Source organism: Hipposideros armiger, unplaced genomic scaffold (assembly GCF_001890085.2).
Source record: "Hipposideros armiger isolate ML-2016 unplaced genomic scaffold, ASM189008v1 scaffold_814, whole genome shotgun sequence".
NCBI classification, from domain to species: Eukaryota; Metazoa; Chordata; class Mammalia; order Chiroptera; family Hipposideridae; genus Hipposideros; species Hipposideros armiger.
In genome coordinates, this window is record NW_017732164.1 from 85,565 (window position 1) to 109,707 (window position 24,143).

At 41.5% G+C, this 24,143-nt stretch overlaps 1 protein-coding gene across 1 annotated transcript in view; it reads left to right on the forward strand.

Annotated features, from left to right (window-relative positions):
- The first annotated feature begins 11,356 nt into the window (after window positions 1–11,356).
- Window positions 11,357–24,143, forward strand: part of GABRG3 (gamma-aminobutyric acid type A receptor subunit gamma3) — a 284,504-nt gene continuing 271,717 nt past the window's right edge. Inside the window, exons 1-2 of the mRNA XM_019628903.1 lie at window positions 11,357–11,623; window positions 16,229–16,377. Coding sequence (XP_019484448.1) covers window positions 11,571–11,623; window positions 16,229–16,377 — 202 coding nt within the window. The 5' untranslated portion in view covers window positions 11,357–11,570. The remainder of the gene's footprint in view (window positions 11,624–16,228; window positions 16,378–24,143) is intronic.

Sequence of the window (24,143 nt, forward strand, 5' to 3'; positions counted from 1 at the left end):
AGCCATTGGATGGCCGCTCATGCTGGCAGCTGGCCACTCATGGTAGCTCACGGCAACCCACTGCAGTAGGGGCTGCAGCCTACACCGTCGCTGGTGACTCACAGCAGCCCAGCTCCAGGTCAAGCTGTTGTTCACCATCTTAGCTGTAGAGGGTGCAGCATCACTGGCCCTCATGTGGGATCCAAACCAGGGCCCTGCTGCTCAGAGCTGGCATCCCAAGCCAATTCTTAACCAATGTGCCACTCGGCCAGCCCCCTATGCACTTATTTTTGATGAAGTACTTTCCTGTCAACCTCAGGGAACATTCATTAAAAGAACCGGAGGTAAGTACTGAATATATTAAATTGTGGATCTGAAATGAAAAGGGTGGGAATGAGGGTGGAAGTATAGTGCACAAATGTTAAATATTGTGACAAAGCAGAAAATAATAAAGCTAAAACATAGAGGAGGAAAGAGACAGAAAGGGGAAAATAGAACTAGCTCATTGATTGTTGTAGAGATAACAGGTAAATTTCAGGACAGGGCATTCGAAACAGACAAATCGGAGAGTAAAAGGTTAAATAAGAAAAAGGAGGATTACAGGCTTTAGAACAAGTATACGAATCTCCACGTATTCCAAAAATGAAGTCCAAAAAGAGCAAAGAAGACACACTACATAGAGAAAATTGATACGTGTAAAAGTGAAGGACTTACCTCTTCTGTCAAAAGGAAAATATTTTCATGGTACTAGACTGCTTGGGGGAATCACTTCGTAAGGTATTTAAATGTCTAATCACTATGCTGTACACTTGAACCTCATATAGTATTGGATGTCAACTGTAATTGAAAAAAATTTTTAAAAAGGAAATATTTTCAAAGAAGTTCACAAAGCTGAACACAACTCTACTACACAGAAGAAACATACACAAAACCCAGTGATCCAAAAAAGCGAAATCTGAAGTTGTCAGCAAAGATATACCAGGCAAATCAAAATTAGAAAAAAAGCAGAGTTTAAAACCCTGACATCAGGCAAGGTAGCATTCAGGCATAAAATGATTAAACATGACAAACCACAATTAAAAGCAAAGGTATAACAGAACCCTTAGAAATACACCGAAAAGTACATCCATCATCCATGCAAAGCTGAAACTATAGGAGATATAAGCAGACAGTAATACGTATGCATAAATATTAGAAACTTTAGCAAGCCCATATTAGGACAAAATAAGGCAAGTGGGTAAAAAGTGAGTAAAAGGCATAGAAAAACAGGATAGTGAGGTAGGTCTCATGGACATGTATTGACATCACACACTCATCATTGAGGATATACTTTATTCTCAAACACACATGGACCAGCTGCAAAATTAATCACATAGTAGGTTACTTACTAATATTAGAAAATGTCAGGACATTTATAAAGCAGAAATTTCATAAGCAGCACTCTGATCATAAGTAACAAAACTAGAAATTAAAACAAAATTTAAAGTCTCTTCCCAACTGGAAATTTAAAGATTCTTCTAGGGCCGGCTGAGTGGCGCGATCGTTTAGAACTGGCTTGGGATGCCAGAGGGCCCCAGTTCGGATCCCACAGATGAGGGCCAGTGACACTGTCCTCCACAGCTAAGATGTTGAACAACAGCTCGACCTGGAGCTGAGCTGCCGTGAGTTGCCGGCGACGGTGTAGGCTGCAGCCCCTGTGGCAGTGGGTTGCCATGGGCTACCGTATGTAGCCAGCAGCTGCAGCCAGCAGCCGCAGTGAGCGGCCGTCCAGAAGCCGGCGACTGATCTGCCTCACCCGGGAAGAGTGCAATGATGGTGCCAACTTGGGACAGCAACTTGTCTGTTCCCCTTCCCCCAATTCCCCAGCACTGTTCCCATCCCCCCAATTCCCCAATAAAAATCTTAAAAAAAAAAGATTCTTCTATACTAAATAATAAGAAGATGAAAGAGAGATTAAAAAATTTATAAAATTTCTAAAAATCAAGTGTATTTTAAAATACACATAAAAATCTATGGGACACATTTAAGGCATAGCAGAAGAAAATTCATATTTTTATCTCCTTCCATATGTTTAATACTTGTAAATAAAATTTTACTTGTATTTTTGGTATTTGAGGCTTAAACACTTAATACAAATGAAAAAATGCAAAAAAAAAATTTAAACTCCCATGCAAAAATCTAGAAGTAGAACCATGAAATAAACCACAAGAAAGTAGGTGTTACAAGGTAAGTAAAATGATGTTCAAAGCAGATTTTAATTACACAGAGCATATAAAAACAGTAGATCTAACTAATGAATCTAAACTCTGGTGATAAATAAAATGAAACATACAAACCACTTAAGAAAGGAGGGGCGTAGACAAACTAAGAAATGATACTACTTATACAAAGATCAACAACAAAAAAAAGTCATAAGAGACTATTTATCACACCCTTATTCAAAAAATTGGAAACAGACAAGATGGACGATTTCCTGAGGGAAATACAGTTCAGTAAGATTGACCCCATTAAAAATAGAAGGCCATTTTTTTTAAAGCTTTTATTGGGGAATTGGGGGAGAGGAACAGCACTGGGGAATCAGGGGAAGGGGGACAGACAAGTTGCTGTTGTTTTGTTCTTCAGTCTAGTTGTGCAGAATGTTGCTTTACTGGCCCAAGCTGGCATCATCATTGCACTCTTCCCGGGCGAGGCAGATCAGATGCCGGTCTCTGGATGGCCGCTCACGCTGGCTGCCGGCTACACATGGTAGCTTATGGCAGCCCACTGCAACATGGAGCTGCAGCCTACGCCAATTCCGGTGACCCACGGCAGCCCAGTCCCAGGTCAAGCTGTCGTTCACCATCTTAGCTGCAGAAGGCAGTGTCACAGGCCCTCATATGTGGGATCCGAACTGAGGCCCTCTGGCATCCCAAGCCAGTTCTTAACCAACACACTGCTTGGCCGGCCCAGAAGGCCATTTTTTAATAGAAGAAAAAGAGAACGTTATTGAGGACTTCTACACACACACACACACACACACACACACACACACACACACGCATGGCCCAGATGTCTTCACAGGGGAATTCTACTAAACTTTTAGAGACCATGGAACCCCAAAACAAATGAATTGTTCCAAAACATAGAAAATGGAGGAAAACTTCCAAGTTTATTCTGAGATGTGTAAGAATGGTCCCATATTAGAAAATTCAGTAATATAATACACTGTATTAATCATCTATGAAGAAAATTCATTTGATTATCTCTATTGATGCTATAAAAGCCTGACAAATTTCAACACCATTCCTGATTTTAAGAAAAAGAAACCCTCAAAGTTATGGGCATCAAATGATTAAGATGCCCTTATTTATGGGCATCTCCCCTTCCTCCTATCTATCTGTCTGTCTCCCTTTAAGAGACCCTAGAGACCATCCCTCTATGATTTGGAATAAGAAAGAGGTGCCCACAATGTCTTGTACTCTTGATCATTACACAGATGGTATTAGCCCCATTCAATTAGACAAAGAGAACCTACTGGAGGCATAAAAACGAGACAAGGAACTAAATCTCTCTCTAGTTGCAGGTTATGTGATAGCAAACCTGGAAAACAGTAGAGAATCAATGATAAAATTAACTCAAACATTAAGAGAATTCAGAAAGCAAACAGAATATAAAAATAATATAAAAGAAATGCTTATATGCATGAATAATAAGCAATCAGAAGAGACTGTGGAAGAGAAAACACCATTTACACTAGAAATAAAAAAGAAAAAATCCTTACAAATAAACTTATGAAAACCCGATGTCAACTACTCATGAACAAATGCAAAAAATATTCTTTGTCATGATACAGGACAACTCAACCTCATAAGGCTGTCAACGTATGCATTTAACAGAACTGCAATAAAACACAAAAAGGGTTTTTTTCTGGAGCTATACAAATTGGGAATCAATTGAAACCTATGTAATTTTACTATCCATTGTCACCCCAATAAATTTTCATTAAAAAAATAAAAATAAATATGTGAGAACACATGGAAATACTGAGCAAGAAGACTGAGAGCTAATAACACTAGTCCAAAAGGATATTAAGACGTAGTGCAAAGTCTCCGTAATGAAAATGGTGGTATTAGCATCATAGTGAAACAGCCATTGGAATTAGATGGAAATTCACAAGGAGACCCAGGTATATACAGAAATTTAGTATGTGGTGATGGGGCTATTTCAAATCAGTGGGGCAAAGATGCACTTTTGAGTGAATATGTGGGGAGTTCTGGAGAGCCATTTGGAAAATACTAAAATATCTCACATAGAACACAAACCTGTTCTCCAAACGGATCAGAGATATAAATGTAAAAATGAAGTCACACAGGTACCAGAATAAATCTTTTATAACCTGGGTGTAGGGAAAAAGTTCCCACCTTTGTGTCCATATTGAGATGCCATAAAATATTGATAATTTTGACTGCACAAATATTTTTAAAATTTGCATAAGAAAAATATTAGCCAATCAAATGAAAAATAACAAATGGGAAGAAATTACGTGTAACATATACCACAGGAAAATAGCTATAACGTATGAAAAAGTAAATTCTTAAAATTTGAGGACAAGTATGAAGAAATGTTACAGCAAATTATGCAAAGAGCATGAGAAGATATTTACTAAAATAGAATATGCCCATAAACATTTAGAAATGTTCAATTTTATCCATAAAAAATGCAAATTAGAACCATGTTGAGAGATTTCTTACTTCTTAGTTTAACACATTTGAAAATGCACTCTGTTGACAACGAGAAATCTAGTTTTATAGTTGGAATGAAAAACAAGGGAAATGTTTGTATGGGAATGAAATTTGGCACCAGGTGACTGAATGACACATTCATCCTTTGACCTAGAAATCCCACATCTAGGAATTTACTCTGAAGATACAACGCCTACAGTGTGAAACTAGGGGTGCACAGGGTGTACCATTCAGCATTACCCCCAACTGCAGAATACTAGAAACTATATCATACCCAACAAAGCAGACTGATTGAAACATTCATAGCATTTGAGCACCCAGAACTGTGTAGCTATGCAAAAAAAATGAGTAAAAGCTGTGTTAACTGTAATGGAGTGATTTCTAAGATACAGTATTGAGGAAGTTTAAGAAGCAGCATGCAAATGGCATAAAAAAGGGGAGAATGAGAAAATAGTTATGCATCTGTTTATTTTTGTAAAAAAAAAAGAAAAAAGTAGAGAGGAAATTCAGGGAATGGGTTATATATATGAGGGTTTGTGTGGTGAGGGCCAGTGGAAGGGAGGGGTGCAGCAACATTCTTCTGGGTATTCCTTCTTCCTTTTTGAATAGTTCTGACTTTGGGGATCATATTAATATATTTTTTGTATAGCACCTTTTTATTTAGTTAGTTAGTTTCAGGTGTACAAAACAATGTAATAGTTAGACATTTACACAACTCATAAAGTGATAACCCCCTTCCCCAATCTACTACCCCTCTTACATCTTACATATTAAAAATATATTGAAATCTACCATGAAGGAGAAAAACCCTAAAGTTGAATACAAATAGAAACAAATGACGAACTCACCTCCAGTTTAAAGTAATAATATAACCACACTGGAGAAAAAAACCTAAATCAATAACTTCTGAACACGGTATTTTGGTTATTCTCTTGTATACGTAGTTTAAAGAGAACAAAAAGATCTGCAAAGAAATCCTAAATTCAATCTAGAAGTCTGCCTTTCACTGTTGGATAGTTACAGGAAGTCTGAGACTACGTTGCCTGTGTTGTAGAGTGGGGCAAACTAATAAACACGAATTTTATTGAGAATTAAGAGTCTCACTGTGGAAGAAGTGTTAACAAATAGGGAAAGTAAAAAGGCAAGGAAGGACACTATGGCCAACATGAATATATGGTCAGTAATTCTAATCTATAGTATATGATATGAGTGTATATAACATAATATGATACAATGTTATACACTATAATAGTGTGTATAATTTAGTATAATATATACAGAAGGTGCCAAAAAATGTATACACATTTTAAGAAAGGAAAATCTATTAAAATTGTAACACTCAATATATACCGATAACAAAAGATGAATACAAGTCACGTTTGATTTATGCAATTACAAGAGGTACTCAAAGTGGTTACCATCGGCATCCAGACACTTCTGATGATGGCGAACTACTGCTTGAGCAACGCTGACCAAAGAGTTAACATCTCTTAAAATGTGTATACATTTTTTTGGCACCTTCAGTATATATATATTCTAGCTCAGTTCTTTAAAATGTTTCAAAGCAATGACATTTTAGATCAATTAGATCATGTTTTCTAAACATCAGTCCTAATTAAAAGGAACCAGGGTAAAATTGTGGTTTCAAGGGCTGGCAAAAGGAAGTCATGCGTGAGCTTGGAAATTCTTGCACCAGAAAGTAAGGCCATATTCAAAAATATGTTGGGGACATGCTAAAATGAGTCAGGAGTCAGCCTGAAGAGGCTCTTACTGTCTAAATCTTGGATAATTAGAGAATAACAATAAATAATGACAGTAATGGATTAAAATACATTGAATAAAGCAAAAAACCATAAGCCTCTACTGAAAGTAATAATAAAGAGGTAAAGTGCTTCTTTAAAGTATCATACCAACTCATAAATGTAAAAGAAACAACACATTTAGAAAAATCACCATTTTACAATCAGCAGGCAAGAATCACCAGTGTGAAAGTCAAAACTAAAATAGTTAAATATTCTCAAATAATTTTCCCTGGAGAACAGTTAACAACTAAGACAGAAGTAACTTAGTGGAGAAAGTTGGCAGGTAACTTAACCAAGGGACCCACATGACCCACAGGAGGCCAAACCATTACTGTGTGCCTCGGATGTGATGCACTGAGAAAAGCAACATTACTTATGCCGGATTTCTGCCCAAAATACATGACTGGAGTCTGATCAGAGGAAACAGCAGACAGTCCCCAAGTGAGGTGCAGTATAGAAAATCACTTGCCTCCACTGAAACTATCAACATTATAAAAGACCACAGAAGGCCAAGGAACTGTTCTGGATTGAAACCAGACTAAAGAGATACAATGAATGGATTGTGTGACCCTGAACGGGATCTGGACGATATGGGGGGAAATGCTTTTGAAGTTGTCATTGCAACAACTAACAAAATTAGACTACGGACTATAGATTATATCACATTATATGGAAACTTTTGTATTATAACTTTCTTTTTAAGCTTGTGACTGTCTCAGAATAAATAATCTAAAAAGTTGGGGGAAATTTGCAAGATGACTTAAATGGAAATGCAAATAGTCCAGAACAGCCAAAAGAATACATTCAGAGTACTAGAAATAATAGGTATTAACAATGATTTTGAAGCTATAGTATTTTTTTAAGTGTGGTATTGGTGCAAGTATAGACCAATAAATCCAGAGAACAGACCCAGAAAAAGATGCACTCGTATATGGTCACCTGATTTGTGCAAATTCAGTTGTACAAAGGTGGTGTTTGAAATAAATCATGCTAGGTCAATTAGTTATCTGTATAAAAATACATATTAACTCATAAACAAAATCATATACTAAAATTAATTAGAAATGAAACCTAGACCTAAAAGAAGGGCTTTCTTCTATAGTTTTTAGGTGAAAACATGGATTATTTTTATGACCTCTGGATAATCAATGATTTGTTAAATAGGACATGAAGCAATAATGTTCATAAAACACTATTCGGAGAATATACAGGCAGACCACTGACTGAGGGAAGATATTCAATACACACACACACACACACACACACACTAAACCACTCATATCAAAAACAGGTAATGAATGAACTTCTACAAACAAAAGTGAACTTCTACTAAAACTACAGGCTAGTCTAAAAATGGGCAGAAGTCTTGAATGACACTTCATAGAAGAAGACACTCCAGTGGCTGGTTAGAATTTGAAAGGAGCTCAGTGAACAAAACCAGAATGATACATCAGGACGTTTATAATGGAAAAGAATGGCAAGGCCTCATTTCATTGACACCACGTGTGGAAGTCACATAGCCAATGGGTGATAAGTTGATACAAGCACTTTGGAAATCTCTTTACTAACATTTATCATCACTAAACATATGCTTTCCCTGTGATCTAAAAATTCCATTTTCCGTCAGTTAAGCAAGAGAATTGAGCACCAAAAAACATGTAGAAATATCTTCATGTCCGCTAAGGAATGTGTGGTTTACTGAATAACAATAAAGTGCCACGTGCAGCAATAAAAATATCACAAATAATGGCTCCATTTAGCAGACATTATACTTGGTGAAATGAAGCAGATGTAAAATAAAAAATACTACGTTTTCCTCTGTGAGATTCAAGAGCAGGTAAAATCAGTGTACTGTGACAAAAGACAGAGTGGCGGTTCCCTAGGGTCGGGACTGACTGGGAGGGGCCACCGGGAAAAGTCCTGTATCTTCATCTGAATGGTGCCCACGGGCTACCCTTATACACCCGATGGATACACGTGTAAAAAATTCACTGAGCCACGCCTGCACGCTGAGTGCATTTTGTTGTGTGTGTGTGTTATCCCTTGACAATTTTTTCAAAGTTGAGGGAAAGTTTTTATTTTTTAACTATAACACATCATTAATAGAAAAGAGCAATTTTGAGAGTGGGACAGGTGTTACTTAAACAAAACTCTGAAACAATAAAGGACAGGTTAAAAGATGCAGCGCCTGCAGGAGGTGAAGTGGGGACAGGAAAGAAACCTCAGGTGTTTCTCCAAGAAGCCGCGGGTCTCGTGCCTGCTCGGGTTCTTCCCGCCCAGATGCAGCTCAGCCCGTGGGCTGCGCGGTGGCCGGGACTCCCGGACCGTGACTGACAGCTGGCATGGCTGGAGGGTGGGCGGGAACCACATGAGTGAAATGCTTAGGTTGCCAGGATCAGTCCCCAACCCTTCCCTCTTATGTTACTCCTTATTTCCCTTTTTTCCCCTACAAACTTGGGTAATGGATGCAGATCCCGCGCGCCCAAGTGGAACTGTCCGCCTCTCTGGTGAAGATGGAGCGGAGAGTGAGCACTGCGCATGCTCCATAAAACATCACTCGCGCTCTGTCTCTCTCCTTCCCTCCCTCCCTCCCTCCCTCTCTCTCTCTCCCCTCCTGTCCTCCCCCTCCCTCCCCTTCTCTTCCCCCTCTTTTTCCCCCATAGGTCAAGCTGAGCAAAGGAAGAAAATCAAAGCCTAAAATCCAGCCCTTTGAAGATTCTAGATTCTTGACCTTGTGTTTTGCTTTTACACTTATGCCCAGAAAGCTTGCTTTGGATTCTCCCTTCCTCTAAACTCATTTAGCTTAAAAGAAAAGAAAACAACGAAAAGAAAAAAAAAGTCTTGTTCCAAACAGCAACATGGGAAGGGGGGAGCTTTTCAAACTAAAATGTTCAAGTCTACTGAGCTGACCCACTAAGTCCAATAAATGGAGCAAAGCATTGAAAATGCCAGAAGGCGTCATGCTGTATTCATTTATAATAACAACACAATGCACATGTGCAGGAAGGAAAAGCATAAACTGCACAGGGATGTAAAAAGAACACCATGTTTTCTTTTCCACTAGTCGAATTGTAAAAAACTTCACAGGACACTTCTCATTATACTGGTAATGTACAAAACCATTCAAGTATCGGTCTGTTTTTATCATAAACAACTTGCAAGCATTTATACTCATGCTCAAATAATAACACATACAGCAAGGAATGTAAAACTTTGCTCCAAGAAGCAAGCAGCAAATGCTTACTGAGCCCCTGCTCACCCAAGAGGTGGTGTGGCATAGTGATTAAGGCTGAGACGTTAGAATCGACTGCCTGGCTTTCACCTGCAGAGCTCAACGTCCTAGCTGTGTGATCTCAGGGAAGTCACTTAACTTTTCTGTGCCTTTTCTCCATCTTTAAAATGGGAATAATGCTATGAGAGTTAAAATGAGTAAAACCTTCACATTAGCCCTGGGTCACTATTATGATATCAATTATCTGATAGCTATGTTTATCTATGTTCCTATTACTCTTGTTAAAAATTGAGGCACAAATGAATTGGTTCTTTTTACTTGCTTTTTTTCTTCACAGCACACTTAAAACCTATGTGGAGACTTGATATGTTTCTACAAGCAATTAACAAATCAGTATCTGTGATTTTTGAAGTGCTCAGTTGTGTGATAGAGAAAATGAGAGATTAGGGCAGAGTGTGATAAAGGCTCATAGTACCTGGAAGCTGGAAGAAGTGGGGAAGGTGTCAGAGGTGGCAGAATGCAGGAACGTTGCAGTCTTCTCAGAAGACAAAACCTGAGCCAGAGAGAGGTGGAAGGCAGAGGAGGACACCAGGAGGAGCCCCGAGAAGGAGTGAGCAGGAGTGAGCCCAAGGCCACACAGGGACAAGGAGATGGCAGCCCCACGGAGGCAACGGCGTCATTGTTGGAATATCGTCATCATCAACTTGACTTCATGACCACCTTCATGTTGATGAACCCAAAAATAAGGGGGAAAACACCAAACAACATTCATCTTACTCTTCTATATATTTTATGAACAAAGCTATTTAACCATATTAAAGAAACAGTTAATCACACCGTTTCCTAACTCTATGGATCGTAGTTCAAAATATAAAGCACTTTCTAAGAACTTTTTTGTTGTTGCTTTGCAATAGAAAAGCAAACGTCTTAGTGGAGTCATTCCAAGCTATGCTAATATTGGAATACTGATACGGTGAAAGACAAGCTTTCTTAGTGATTATTACAAATGGAAACTTAAATGAAAATTTTCCTCTTTGGAATATGAAAATAGATACATTGACTAAAGTGCGCTCCATGGCTCTAACAGAGCGCCTTTCGCGTTTCACTTCAGGTCTTTCTCTTCTACCTTTCACATCCCTTCTCACCGCAATTGTTTATTGGGATGTGTTAGGCTATCTTTTCCGTGAGAAGGGTACACATCGGGGGTGCTTTTCCCCAAATACTTTTCCTCCATAGGAAGGAGGCAGGCGACTTAGCACGAAGTGTGCCTGGAAGGGCTGCTGTCAGCAGAGCGTGTCATTCCTAAGCTGTGGCCTACCTACACGTGGCGCGGGCAACAGGAGGTCAGGATGCTCTGGAGACATGACAGGAGGAACTGGGGGCTCTACCTCAGACTCCCTGCGGGATCCCCAAGCCTCTCCGCCCCCGCGGAGCCCGCCCCTTCCCGGCCTCCGACCCGCAGTCCACTCCGACTCGCTTTCTTCCCTCGCGCGTTGTCACGCGTGTAATTGGGGAAACTCCTCCCGCGGGGACCGCCTCGGAGGCGCTGCCACCCAACGGCCGCCTTGCTGCCCCCTCCTCGGAGCGCGCGGGGCCGACACGGCGCGCAGAGCCCCGCCCGGGCACCGGCGGCGGGCGGCGGGCGGGCTGCGGGGCCGGGGACCGCTCGCGCCACTCGCTCCCGCCAGCCACCCGGCGGCGCGGACCCGGCGGGGAGCGCGCAGACCCGACGCCACCCGAGCCCACGCCTGTCCCTCTGGCTGCCGGGTCGCGCCGCAATCAGGGGCATCTGAGCCGGCGGAGGCCTCGGACCCGCACCCGGAGCCCCGCGGCGACATGGCCCCCGAGCTGCTGCTGCTCCTCGGCCTGCTCTCGGGCTTGCACGCGCGGTAAGTGGCACCCGGGCTCTGCATCCCCGGGGCTCGGCGCAGGCGGGAGGGCGGGGGGTTGGGGGTGGGGGCGCTTCCCTGGCCCGGGGTCTCTGGCGCGCCGCCGTCGGCTGGGCTGCGGCCGGGGGAAGGAAGGGCAGGCGGGGGGGGGGCAGGGGAAGCTAGCTGCACCCTGTCCTGTCCCACCCTGGACTCTGCCCTCTACCTCCCCAGGCTGGGCGGCTGCAGCCCTCCCTGCCGCGGGAAGGTGCGGACTGAGATTGATGGGCTTTTCTCCTGCAGCTTTTAGGGTCTGGAAGCTTAAAGGGGTTTTGAAAGCCACAGTCATAGGGGACCAGAGGTGTCTGTGTCCTTATCTACCCCTTACCACCACCCCCCCCCAAGTGTTGCAGGGTCTAACACACACACAGGGAGGGCATTCTGTATCATTTCCCATTGCTATGAAATCTCCCAGAATCCAGGAGTCATGGTTTCGAGTTGTCCAGTTGGGATCGGACTGGGGACAGCATCCAGGCTGGAAGCAGGGGGAGGATGGGGCCAGGTGGCCGCTGGGAGCCCTGCTCCTTGGAGAGGACTTCCCTCCCAAGTCCTGTGTGCGCGCGCGCACGCGCGCACACACGCGCACATGCACACACACACACACACACACACACACACACACACACCTTGTAGATGAGCCACTTTTCCACACTGAATGCACACACACCTGCCCCCATAAAGCCAGCAAAGGCTTCTGCCTGGTAATCTAAGAAATCATGTTACTATAAGTGCCTTTAACCTTCTACCCAGAACACTAGCCAGCTAAAGGGAGCTTAGAGGTGCTCCTAGAAGGGATGAGGATGGCTGGTGAGGATAGAAGGGCAGTGGGACCCTAAGGGTTAAACCCTGCAGCTGTAAATATGACTGGAGATTCTGGGCTTTGTCTCTCAAATTCTGCCACTGGCCCAAAGATTGCAGACTGCCGTGTGCTTTGGAAGTCAGAGCAGATCTCTGCCTCTTCCCCCACCCTTAAATCTCAGGACTTCCTTGACACTTGTTCATTACCTCCATCGGGGAGCCTGCGAGTGTCCCAATGGGCCCAGCCCTGCAGGTGTCAGCAGGCAATGCCCGAGGTCCCATGTTTTATTCGTACTTGTGAAGTTGGAAGGATCCAAGGAGGCACATGAACACACCCTCCAAGATATGAAAGGGCCCCCAATTCTCACTCCCTGCCTTCAACAGGGATGTTTGCTATTGAGGAAGAAAGCCTGGCCATCCCTTTCCTAGCACTTGCCTTCTGTACAAGTTGAGACTGTGACAGGCAGGCGATGAACGAGGGACAGCAGATGCCACTGGTGACCCACACGCAGCTCTCTCTACCAGGCAGGGCTCTCCTTGGCCTTTCCACTGAAGTTTGTTCCTGCGTAAGGACAGAGCTGGGCAGGAAATGGGGCTGCGCTGTCTGAGGTGGGTTCTGCCTGGATTATCTCTGTTTAGAGGCAGACAGACCAGCAGCCGGAAGCCGGTAAATCAAGGAGGTCCGAAGATGTGTATTACAAGGTCTGAAGTCATGTCTACATGACCTTTCTGTTGCCACCGTCTGGATGACGCGACCTGCAGTTCAGGGTTAGGTAATCAACTGTTAGCTCCACAGACACCTAACGTGCTAGAAGGAAGATTGCCTGCTGTCATTGTGTGATTAGCAGGAAGGCGCCATGGTCGGGTTCCGAGGCATTGTCACATGCACATCAGGCTCCCATGACCCTACACTGTTCATCCCACCAAGGCAGATGTGATGACTGTAATATGTTCCGTATCTGGGGTGGGCCCCTGGCCTTCACAGAAGAAGTTGCATAGCATTTGGAAAAACTCCAAATTTTAAATTTGTTTTATTGCTCTCCACCTCTCTTCTGAACGTGTCTTTGTTGTTCAAATGGGTTTTACAGATGGGTTGAGCAGTAGCTGACAGTGACATCGCCAGTTTGTTTTTAAGGAAAAGCTAATTGCAGTGATGGGATTCAGGAGCCAACAATCCTAATAACAGAATGCTCATGAAGATTATATATAACCCACTTGGAATTTAGGGAAACAGAGCGTTTTTGTTTTATTCACAATCCAGTGGGTCCCCTGAGGTGACATTGGTTTCCATCAAAGCGAGGATTTCCTTGTGGGGCCAGCATTCTGGCAATAGCACTGCGAGGCTTCTGTTTCAGTCTCTGATACCCTGCAGCAAACTGATGTGGGCTCAGGACCGGGGAGCCCAGCATGGGCCACTGAGGTGCCGGGAGTACCCGTGTCCACTGCCTGTCCCTCCACCCCCAGCCTGAGAGCCGAGGGTCCCTTTCACCTCCTGAAGGAGCGAGAGAGAGTGCTGCTGCTTTTCCTTTCCGTCTCCCCCTCTCAGGAAGAAGCTTATGCAATTTCAGGAAAAGGCTCCATCACCACTAGAGGGAGAATTAGGCTCATTTCAATACTTGTTACTCAAGTAGCTCCAAGTGCTTTTCAGTGGCCAAGGCTGTGCAGAGAGAACTGGGGAAGACTTGTCACTGTGCCCAGTCTGTGTCCAAGCGACCACTGGGCAGTAGCATGGACAGCTTTATCTGGCCTGTGCTGGTGAGCTGTCCTTAAGCATGGGGGAGGAGAGAAAGAGAAGGGGTGAGGGAGAAGGGTGAAGGAGAAGGCATGAAGGAGCCACCTCCAGGGAGAGAGGAAAGCTCTGGGGCCGAGTTGGAATGTGTCCTCGGAAAGTTAGAATGTCGGATGTGGTTTGGCCGAGGTCAACTGCCTCTCTGCGCACCTCCCAGCACCTTCGCTGTAGAATGAATTGCCAGGTCTTGTGGAGAACGAATGGCTGGCTCCCAGCCACCCATGGCCTACCCAACCTGTTTCAACCTACTCTCTTTTTTTTTTCAAAATCATAAAATTAATATTTCTGACAAATTTAAAGAAAATATTTTACAGTGGCATTTAAAAATCTATAGTGTTATTTGTAAAAGTTCAGTGTTATAAATAATGAAATGCAGCATATCACTTATTGAATACATGTCCCGTATTTGATTGGTTCCTATTGATGGTAAATGTTCCATGTATAAAAGTCCACGGCAACTTACGGTTTCTATGGATGACTTATTTTATCTTTCTAGTCAATAAGTATTCAAGAAATAGAATTACACTTTAAGATCTGCCTAGGAAAAACATAAGTGAACTCAGTCTACAAAACATATGCCCTACATGCATTACCAAAACCTCACATATGTGTGTACAGTTACCAGGTCTAGATTGACATTGCTCTAGTCTTCCTCAAGGCCGTTAGCACTCATAAAAAGGCTCATGTATATAATATGTGGCCCATATATGATTACACAAGTGGTATAATCATATATGATATATAGATATACATACATATATATGATTTTGGAGACTTTAAGTAGAGGTAATGAACTTTAAAAAGTTTATTCTTTTCATTCATTTCATGTTCATTGTAGATAATTCAGAAAATTGCCAAAATTAACTTAAAGAAAACATATATCCCAGAGCACAGCTGCCTACCAGGTAACATTTGGCTCCTGTCCGGGAAACTGAACAGAAGTGAGCTCATATCCAGCCATTAAAAACAGCCGTAAGGCACGCACACTGACCAATGACACAGGATGAACTTTGTCTGTCCTACAAGCTTCCTTGCCCTGGTCAGTGGCAGTCCACTGAAGTGCTGCTTTAGGGCACAAGGGGACCCTCACTTTTCAAGTTTGAATGGCTGTGTTGTTGAGACAGCCTCACTCACTGGAAAGCTCACCTGTCATTTTGAGGCCTCTCCATTCAGGTGCTGCTGTCAGTGTGTATCACTCAGGAGAGGCCGCTGTCATGCTCAGCCCTGCATGGAACAAGCCTGGAGATGCTCAAGTATTCACTTGGACCCATTTATTAAGGAGTCAACATGGTGAAGAGATATGAGAAAGATTTTAATTGTTAATGTCTGAATTAGACTGCTGTACAAGTTTGTGTTGTGGGAGGCCTGTAAATTGCCAGCAGGTGATCACCAACCAACACCTCTGGTCCTGTCACCTCACACGAGTGCTGGCAAAGCAGACCGCCTCATAAGGTCCCCATGTGTGCCTTCACCAAAGAGTCCATTCTCCATGAGAAGCACGCAGGTCGGACTCCACTATTTCCACAAGTGCATTCTGTAAAATATTATGCTCACCTTCAACTGAAAGGTGGTCTTGGCAGTGGGGGGTGGCCGCAGCCCATAAACTCACCATCTGACAACAACATCTGGAAGGGTTGTGCCTTGACCTTCAGGGGTTTTCAAGGTGGACCCAAGGAAGGCTGCCTACTGGTTAATCATCTAGCATTGATTTACTTATTACTGTGTCTGCAGTTTACCTTGAACGCAGACTTATTTCCTGGTGTTCTGTAAAAACATGAAGCCATGTTAATCATTCTCCCTAATGAACCTTTGCCATCTGTGTCTCATTTTATTCTTGAATTTGAGAGAGAATCCACTGGTTGCGATGAGGGTCCTGGGGACCTGCTACCTGTTTTGGCGGCCCATGGGTGGGCCATGTTTAACATACTTTCTGGACTGATTGCTGCAACTTATGCTCACACTTTGTGCTATAATTACAGGTCCAGAAAGGTGGATGAGGATGACTATGAAGATACATCTTCAAACCAGAAATGGGTCCTGGCCCCCAAGTCCCAAGACACCGATGTGACCCTTATTCTCAACAAACTGCTGAGAGAATATGATAAAAAGCTGAGGCCAGACATTGGGAGTGAGTATTGATGCTTGTTATACCAATAGAAAATATACTGTGATGAGGTAGTTTTTATTTTTAAACCATTATATAGTCACAGGAAGTTGCAAAGACAGTATAGGGTCACACAGTTCAGGACTATAGTGTGATATCAAACTCAGGAAGCTGAAGTTGGTGCAATGCGTGAGCAGGGTTCCGTGCCATCTTGTCACATGTAGATTTGTGCAAGGACCCCTGCAACCATCACGCAGACCCCATCCTGCTTCCCTTTATAGCCACAACCTCTTCTCTCCCCGAAAACCCCTACCCCCGTGAGCTGTTAATTTGTTGTCCATGGCCGTATTTTTGTCATTTGAGAATGTCACATACATGCAGTCATTCAGCATGTGACCTTTTGAGACTGGCTTTTCTTTTCTCAGCAAAATGACTTTGGGATCCATTCAAATTGTGTCACTCGTTTGCTCTTCCAGGCTGCGGGTGGAGCCCAGTTTCTTCATTCACCAACTGAGGAACATTTTGGTGGTTTCCAGTTTTTATCCATTACAATTAAAATGGCTATGTGCATTTGTATACAGGTTTTTGTGTGGACATTTGATTTTATTCTCTGGGATAAAATGCCCAGGAGTAGGATTGCTATAGTAGGTTGTATGGTAAATGCTTTTCAGTTTTTTTTGTTTTTTGTTTTTTGTAGGAAACTGTCAAATGCTTTTCCAAAGTTGCCCTATCATGTTTGTATTCTCACTAGCCACTTATGAGAAATTCAATTTCTCTGTAGCTTCACCAGCAATTGGTATTGTCATTACTTTTTTTTTTTTTTAATTTTAGCTGCTCGAACAGGTATGTATCTGATAGGCTAGGTTCTGATTGCATTTCCCTAATGGTTGGTGATAGTAAACTCTTTTTATATGTTTATTTGCCACCAGCGTATCCTCTTCACTGAAATGTCTCTTCATATTCTTTACTTGTGGAAAAATTGGTTATTTTGGGGTTTTTTTCTGTTGTATATTAAGAGTTCTTCATTTGTATATTAAGAGTTTGTTCCTTTCCCAGATGTAGTTTGCAGATTTTTTTCTCTTAGTCTGTAGCTTGACCTTTCATCCTTTTAACAGGCTCTTTCACAGAGGAAAAGATTTTAATATTGATGAAGTCCAGTTTATTGATCTTTTTTCTTTTATGAAATACACCTTTGGAGTAATGTCTAAAAACTCTCCATGAAGCCCTAGTTCCATAAGATTTCCTCCTTTGTTTTCTTCTAAAAGTTTTATAGTTTTTCTTGACAGAGTAATTTCTTATTTATTTATTTATTTATTTATTTATTTATTTATTTATTTAATTCCCATCCTCCTACCCACTCACTCCCCTCTGGCAACCATCAGCTTGTTCTCTATATCTATGTGTCTGTGTCTGTTTTGTTTTGTTTATTCATTTGTTTTTGTTTTTTTAGTTTCCGCATATAAGTGAGATCACACAGTATTTGTCTTTCTCTGTCTGACTTATTTCACTTAGCACAATACCCTCTAGGTCCATCCATGTTGTCACAAATGGCAAGATTTCAGTCGTTTTTATTGCTGAATAATATTCTGTTGTGTATATATACCCCATCTCCTTTATCCAATCATCTATTGATGGACACTTAGGTTACTTCCATATCTTGGCTATTATTAGTAACGTTGCAGTGAACATAGGGGTGCAGATATCTTTCTGAATTTGTGTTTTTATTTTCTTTGGATAAATACCCAGAAGTAGAATTGCTGGGTCATAAGGTAGTTCTATTTTTAGATTTTTGAGGACCCTCCATACTGTTTTCCATAGTGGCTGCACCAATTTGCAATCCCACCAACAGTGCAGGAAGGTCCCCTTTTCTTTTCTTTCTTTTTTTTTTTTAAAGAGGTTTTTGTTTTGTTTTGTTTTATTGGGGAATTGGGTGATGGGAACAGCGCTAGGGAACTGGGGAAGAGGAACAGACAAGTTGCTGTTGTTTTGGTCTTCAGTCTAGTTGTGGAGGACGTTGCTTCACTGGCCCAAGTTGGCACCATCATTGCGCTCTTCCCGGACAAGGCGGATCAGTCGCCGGCTTCTGGACGGCTGCTCACTGCAGCTGCAGGTTGCTCATGCTGGCTGCTGGCTACACACGGTAGCCCATGGCAACCCACTGCAGCAGGGGTTGCAGCCTACGCTGTTGCAGGCGAGTCACAGCAGCCTAGCTCCAAGTTGAGCTGTTGTTCAGCATCTTAGCTGCAGAGGGCAGTGTCACTGGCCCTCATATGTGGGATCTGAACCGGGGCCCTCTGGCGTCCCAAGCCAGCTCTTAACCAATGCGCCACTTGGCCGGCCCTCCCCTTTTCTATACATCCTCGCCAATGCTTGTTTGTTGATTTATTGATGATAGAAGCCATTCTGACAGGTGTGAGGTGGTATCTCATTGTGGTTTTAATTTGCATCTCCCTGATGATTGGTGATGTTGAGCATCTTTTCATACGTCTATTGGCCATGTGAATGTCTATTCAGGTCCTCTGCCCATTTTTTAATTGGATTATTTGGTTTTTGGTGTTAAGTTGGTATATGAGTTCTTTATATATTTTGTATATTAACCCTTTATCAGATGTATCATTTGCAAGTATCTTCTTCCAGGTTGTCTTTTCATTTTGTTGATGGTTTCCTTCACTGTGTAAAAACTTTTAAGTTTGATGTAGTCCCATTTGTTTATTTTTTCTTTTGTTTTCCTTGCCTGGGGAGACATCCAAAAAGATATTGCTAAGAGGGATGTCAAAGAGTTTACTGCCTATGTTTTCTTCTAGGAGTTTTATGGTTTCAGGTCGTACATTAGTCTTTAATTCATTTTGGGTTTATTTTTGCATATGGTATAAGGAAGTGGTCCACTTTCATTTTTTTGCATGTGTCTGTCAAGTTTTACCAATACCTTTTATTAGACTGTCTTTACCCATTGTATTTCCTTGCCTCCTTTTTTATAGACTAATTGACCATATAGGTATATCTGGTTTTTTGTCAGTGTCATGCTGTTTTGATTATTGTAGTTTTGCAGTAGTTTGATATTAGGGAGTGTGATACCTCCCACTTTGTTCTTTCTCAAGGTTTGTTTGTTTGTTTCTTTGTGTGTGTGTGTGTGTGTGTGTGTGTGTGTGTGTTTGGTGGGGTTTTTTTTGGCTGTTTGGGGTGTTTTATGGCTCCATATAAATTTTAGGATAGTTGTTCTAATTCTGAGAAGAATGCCATTGGTATTTTAGTAAGGATTATATTGAATCGGTATATTAGTTAAGGTAGTAAGATATTTTAACAATATTAATCTTTCCAATCCATGAATGAAGTATATCCTTCCATATATTTGTATCTTGTTTAATTTCTTTAATGTCTTATAGTTTTCACACTAGTGGTCTTTCACCTCTGGTTAAATTTATTGCCAGGTGTTTCATGCTTTTGATGCTATTGTGAATGGAATTGTTTTCTTAATTTCTTCTTCTGATGATTTATTACTGGTGTATGGAAACACTACAGATTCCTGTATATTGATTGTGTTGCCTGCAACTTTACTGAAGTCATTAATTAGTTCTAATAGTTTTTTTGGTGGACTCTTTAGGGCTCTCTCTATATAGCATCATGTCATCTGCAAATGAGAGTTTTACTTCTTTATTTCCCATTTGGAATCTTTTTACTTCCCTTATCTGATCGCTGGGACTTATGCTGCATGACCTTGCAGGCAGGCCACAGCTCCATGATAGAGTCCCATCCCACCCCACAGAGGTGGATGGGAGGTAAACTATGGCCTCACCAGCCCCTCTGACCTCCTCAGAGAATCCCCGATGTCCCCCGAAAGCTCTGGGGTTCCCCAGTCTTCTCTATGCAGCCTCTTTCTGGTTTGTGACAGAGAAAGCAGTCCTAGTGAAAACGGCCCCTACCTCGGCTCTAAGTGCAAGGTGGTTGTGGGAAAAGCGTGGAGCGCGCATGCGCTCAGGGCGCCTGTGCAGTGCCTGCAGGGAGGCGCCGCTCTTGTCAGGGTGGCCAGGTGCCTCTGCCCAGGCCCTGTGGCTCCTGCTTACCCCCGGTGCTCCCAGGCCAAGGTTGCAGGCAGCGAGGCTGTGAACGCACCACCGTGACCCTGCAGGTAGGCCGAAGCCCTGGGCAGAGCTCCTGGTGCTCTATCTGGGTTGGGGGGATGTCGACCTATGAAACGTCCAAACCCGTGGAGAATTTTTATAAGAGTTTATCTGAGCCAAACTGACATGTTGGGGAGCAAGAGCTCAAATGCTCTGGAAAATGAGAGTTTGAGTTTTTTTTATGCATTTGAGATTACAGAGAAAACTTGAGGAAGGTGACAGGGAGGTGGGGAAGCAAGGCGGAGATGGGTTACAGGACATTTAACATGATTCCGTGCTCTTTTGAGGGTTAATACACCTTCAAGGGGTGTTACTTCTGGCATTTCAAAAGTGTGTTAACCCAGATACACAACAACAATGGACAGGGCTGGCTTAACACCTTTCACTAAAGAAGTTACAGGCCTGGGGTGTGACAACCCACGGACCTGCCAGGTAAGTATTTATGACCTCATCACCTTGTGAGGTCACTTTCCATAGAACCCTTTTTTTCATCCACAAGGGGACTGTGAGAAGCGGGGCTCACTGGCTCCCCAGCTCCTACGTCTTTTTCTCTTGTTTGTTGTCAGAAGCTGGTCATTCAGCCCTGAGTTGTCCATAGGAGTAACTGTGCATACGTCACGGCCATCTTGGTCCTCCTACAAAAGTTTTATAATTTTATATTTTACATTTTAATTCATTATCTGTTTGATGTTAATTTTTTTTATTAATTTCAGGTGTGCAAAACAATGTAATAGTTAAATATTTACACCCCTCACAAAGTGATAACCCCCCTCTCCCAATCTACTACCCCCCTGACATCGTATATAGCTGTTACAATACCACTGACTCTATTCCCTGTGCTATACTCCACATCCCATGACTATGTATATATTAAATTATAGTTGACATTCAGTATTATTCAGCTTCAGCTAGAGAACATTATGCTAAGTGAAATAAGTCAAATACCATATGATCTCACTTATATGTGGAATCTAAGGATAGAATAAATGGGGTTAATTTTTATGTGAAATCAAGGTGTTCTCCTGTGGTGGTGGTTTTGCCTATGCATAGCCAATTACTCCATTGTCATTCCTTGAAAATGCCATCTTTTCTCCTGAATTGCTTTCTGCAAATTTGTCAAAAATTTGTCAGAAATCATTGTGGGCTCTTTCTGGGTTCTCTATTTTGTTTTATTTATCTATGTATCTATTACTGTGTCAATACCAACAGTCTTAATTACTATAGCTATATAATACTTGAAACTGGGTGCGTAATTAAACCTCTTTGCTCTCTTTTTCAAAATAATCTTAACTCTTATGATTCATTTGTTTTTCCATATGAATTTTAGAATTATCTTGTCTATATTGACAAAAAAACCCAAAAACAACCCTCTTTACTTAAATCTATATATCAGCTTGGGAAGAATTGATGTCTTTACCATAGTGAGTATTCCAATCCATGACTGTGATATGTCTTTCCATTTATTTAGATGTTTAATTTCTTACATATACTGCTTTACAGTTTTTACTACATAAGTCCTGAATATATTTTGTTAAATTTGCACTTAAGTATTTCATTTATTTGGAGCGATTGTAAATGGTATCGTATTTTTAAATTCCTTTTTTCCCTATGTTCATTGTTAATATACAGAAATACAATTGCTTTTTATGTCTTGATGTTGTGCCCTCTAATTTGCTGAACTCAGTTATTAGCTTTAGGAAGTTTTATTTGTTTTTTGATAGGTTCCTTGGGATTTTCTATGTACACCATACTGTCATCTGCAAATAAGGAAAGTTTTAGTTCTTGCTTTATAACTGTATGCCCTTTGTTTCCTTCTCTTGTTTTATTGCACTGGCTAGACTTCCAACACTCAATGGAATAGTGGCAGGAGTGGACATCTTGCATTGTTCCAAATCTTAGACAAAAAGCGTTCAGTCTTTAACCATTAAGTGTGAGGTTAGCTAGAGGTATTGCGTATGTGTTCTTTCTCAAGCTGAGCAAATTCCCTCTATTATCCTTAGTTTTCTGAGACAATTAGTTTTTATCACAAATGTTGAATTTTGCCAAATGCTTTTTCTGCATCAATAGATATGATCATATGATTGGTATTTTTGTTTTTTTTTTGTTGTTTGTTTGTTTAGCCTAGTAATAGGATAGATGAGATAGACTGATTTTCAAATATGGAACCAGCTTTGCATCCTGGAATAAACCTCAGTTGGTCATCATGTTTAATGTTATTTTTTAAAACAACTCTTTTATATTGCTGATTAATTTGCTAATAGTTTGTTAAGGATTTTTGTATCTCTATTCAGTAAGGACATTGGTCTGTAGCTTCTCTCTCTCTCTCTCTCTCTCTCTCTCTCTCTCTCTCTCTCTCTCTCTCTCTCTGTCTGTCTGTTTGATTTTGGTATCAGGTAATACTAGCTTTCTAAGATGAGTTGGGAACTGCTCCATTATCTTCTGTTTTCTGGGAGAGATTGTGTAAGACTTTGCGTTAATTCTTTGAATATTTCATAGAATTCTCCAGTGATACACTGTGGTTCAGCAGATTTCTTTTCTTGGAGTTACTTCATTACAAATTAATTTCCTTAATAGTTACAAGTCTATGAAAATTATCAGTTTGGGTAAGTTAGTTTGTGCTTTTCAAGGAATTGGTCCATTTCTTTGAAGTTGTTAAATTTATGTTTGTAGAATCATTCATAGTATTTCTTTATAATCCTTCTAATACCTGTAGGACCTATAATACTATTCCCTGATTCATTTCTGATATTGATAATTTGTGTCATCTTTTTTATTTGTCATCTTTCTAGAGGTTTATTCTATTGACGTTTTTTAAGAACCAACTTTTTGTTTCAATGCTTTTATCATTTTTCTGTTTCCAATTTCATTAAATTTTGCTTTTATCTTTATTATTTTCTTTCTTCTGCTTGCTTTGGGTTTATTTTGGGCTTAGATTCTTGAGATTATTCTTCTTTTCTAAAGCAAATATTTAGGGCTCTAAGTTGCTCTCTCACCACTACTTTAGCTGAATCTCAGATTTTGATATGTTGTGTTTTCGTTCTCATTTAGTTCAATGTATTTTTTTATTTCCCTTGAGATTGTTTTCTTTAACCCATGGGTTATTTAGTAGTGTATTTTTGGCTTCCAAGTGTTTGGAAGTGTTCCTGTTGTGTGTTATTGATTTCCAGTTTCATTTCATTGTGATCAGAGAACACAGTCTGTATGAGTTCAGTTCTTTCAAATTTGTGCATGTTTGATTTATGACCCAGGACATGGTCCATTTTGGAGAATGTTCCACGGGTACTTGAAAAGGACTTGTGTTCCGCTGTTGTCGGGTGGATGGGGCCCTGCTGTTTGATGGTATTGTTGAGTTCTTCTATATCTTTGCTGACTTCCAGTCTACTTTTTCCTATCAGTTGTTTTGCTAGATTAAAAAGTAGATTCTGACCCAAGACCAAGTGGCGTGTTTGGCCAGGAGAGAAACGTATATAATCGCTGGTCCAGGCCTGCACCGTCATCATGGTGATGGGAGGACATGGGGGTTGCAGCAGACACCTTTCTCATGGGATGCTCCCAGGCTGTGACTTGTTTCCTCTTCTCCATGGTCTTGGTTTCATTTTGAGCCCAGCAGCCAGCCAGCCCTCATGCTGCCTTAGCCACACTGCCCGTCCATGATTCAAGCCCAAGGCTCAG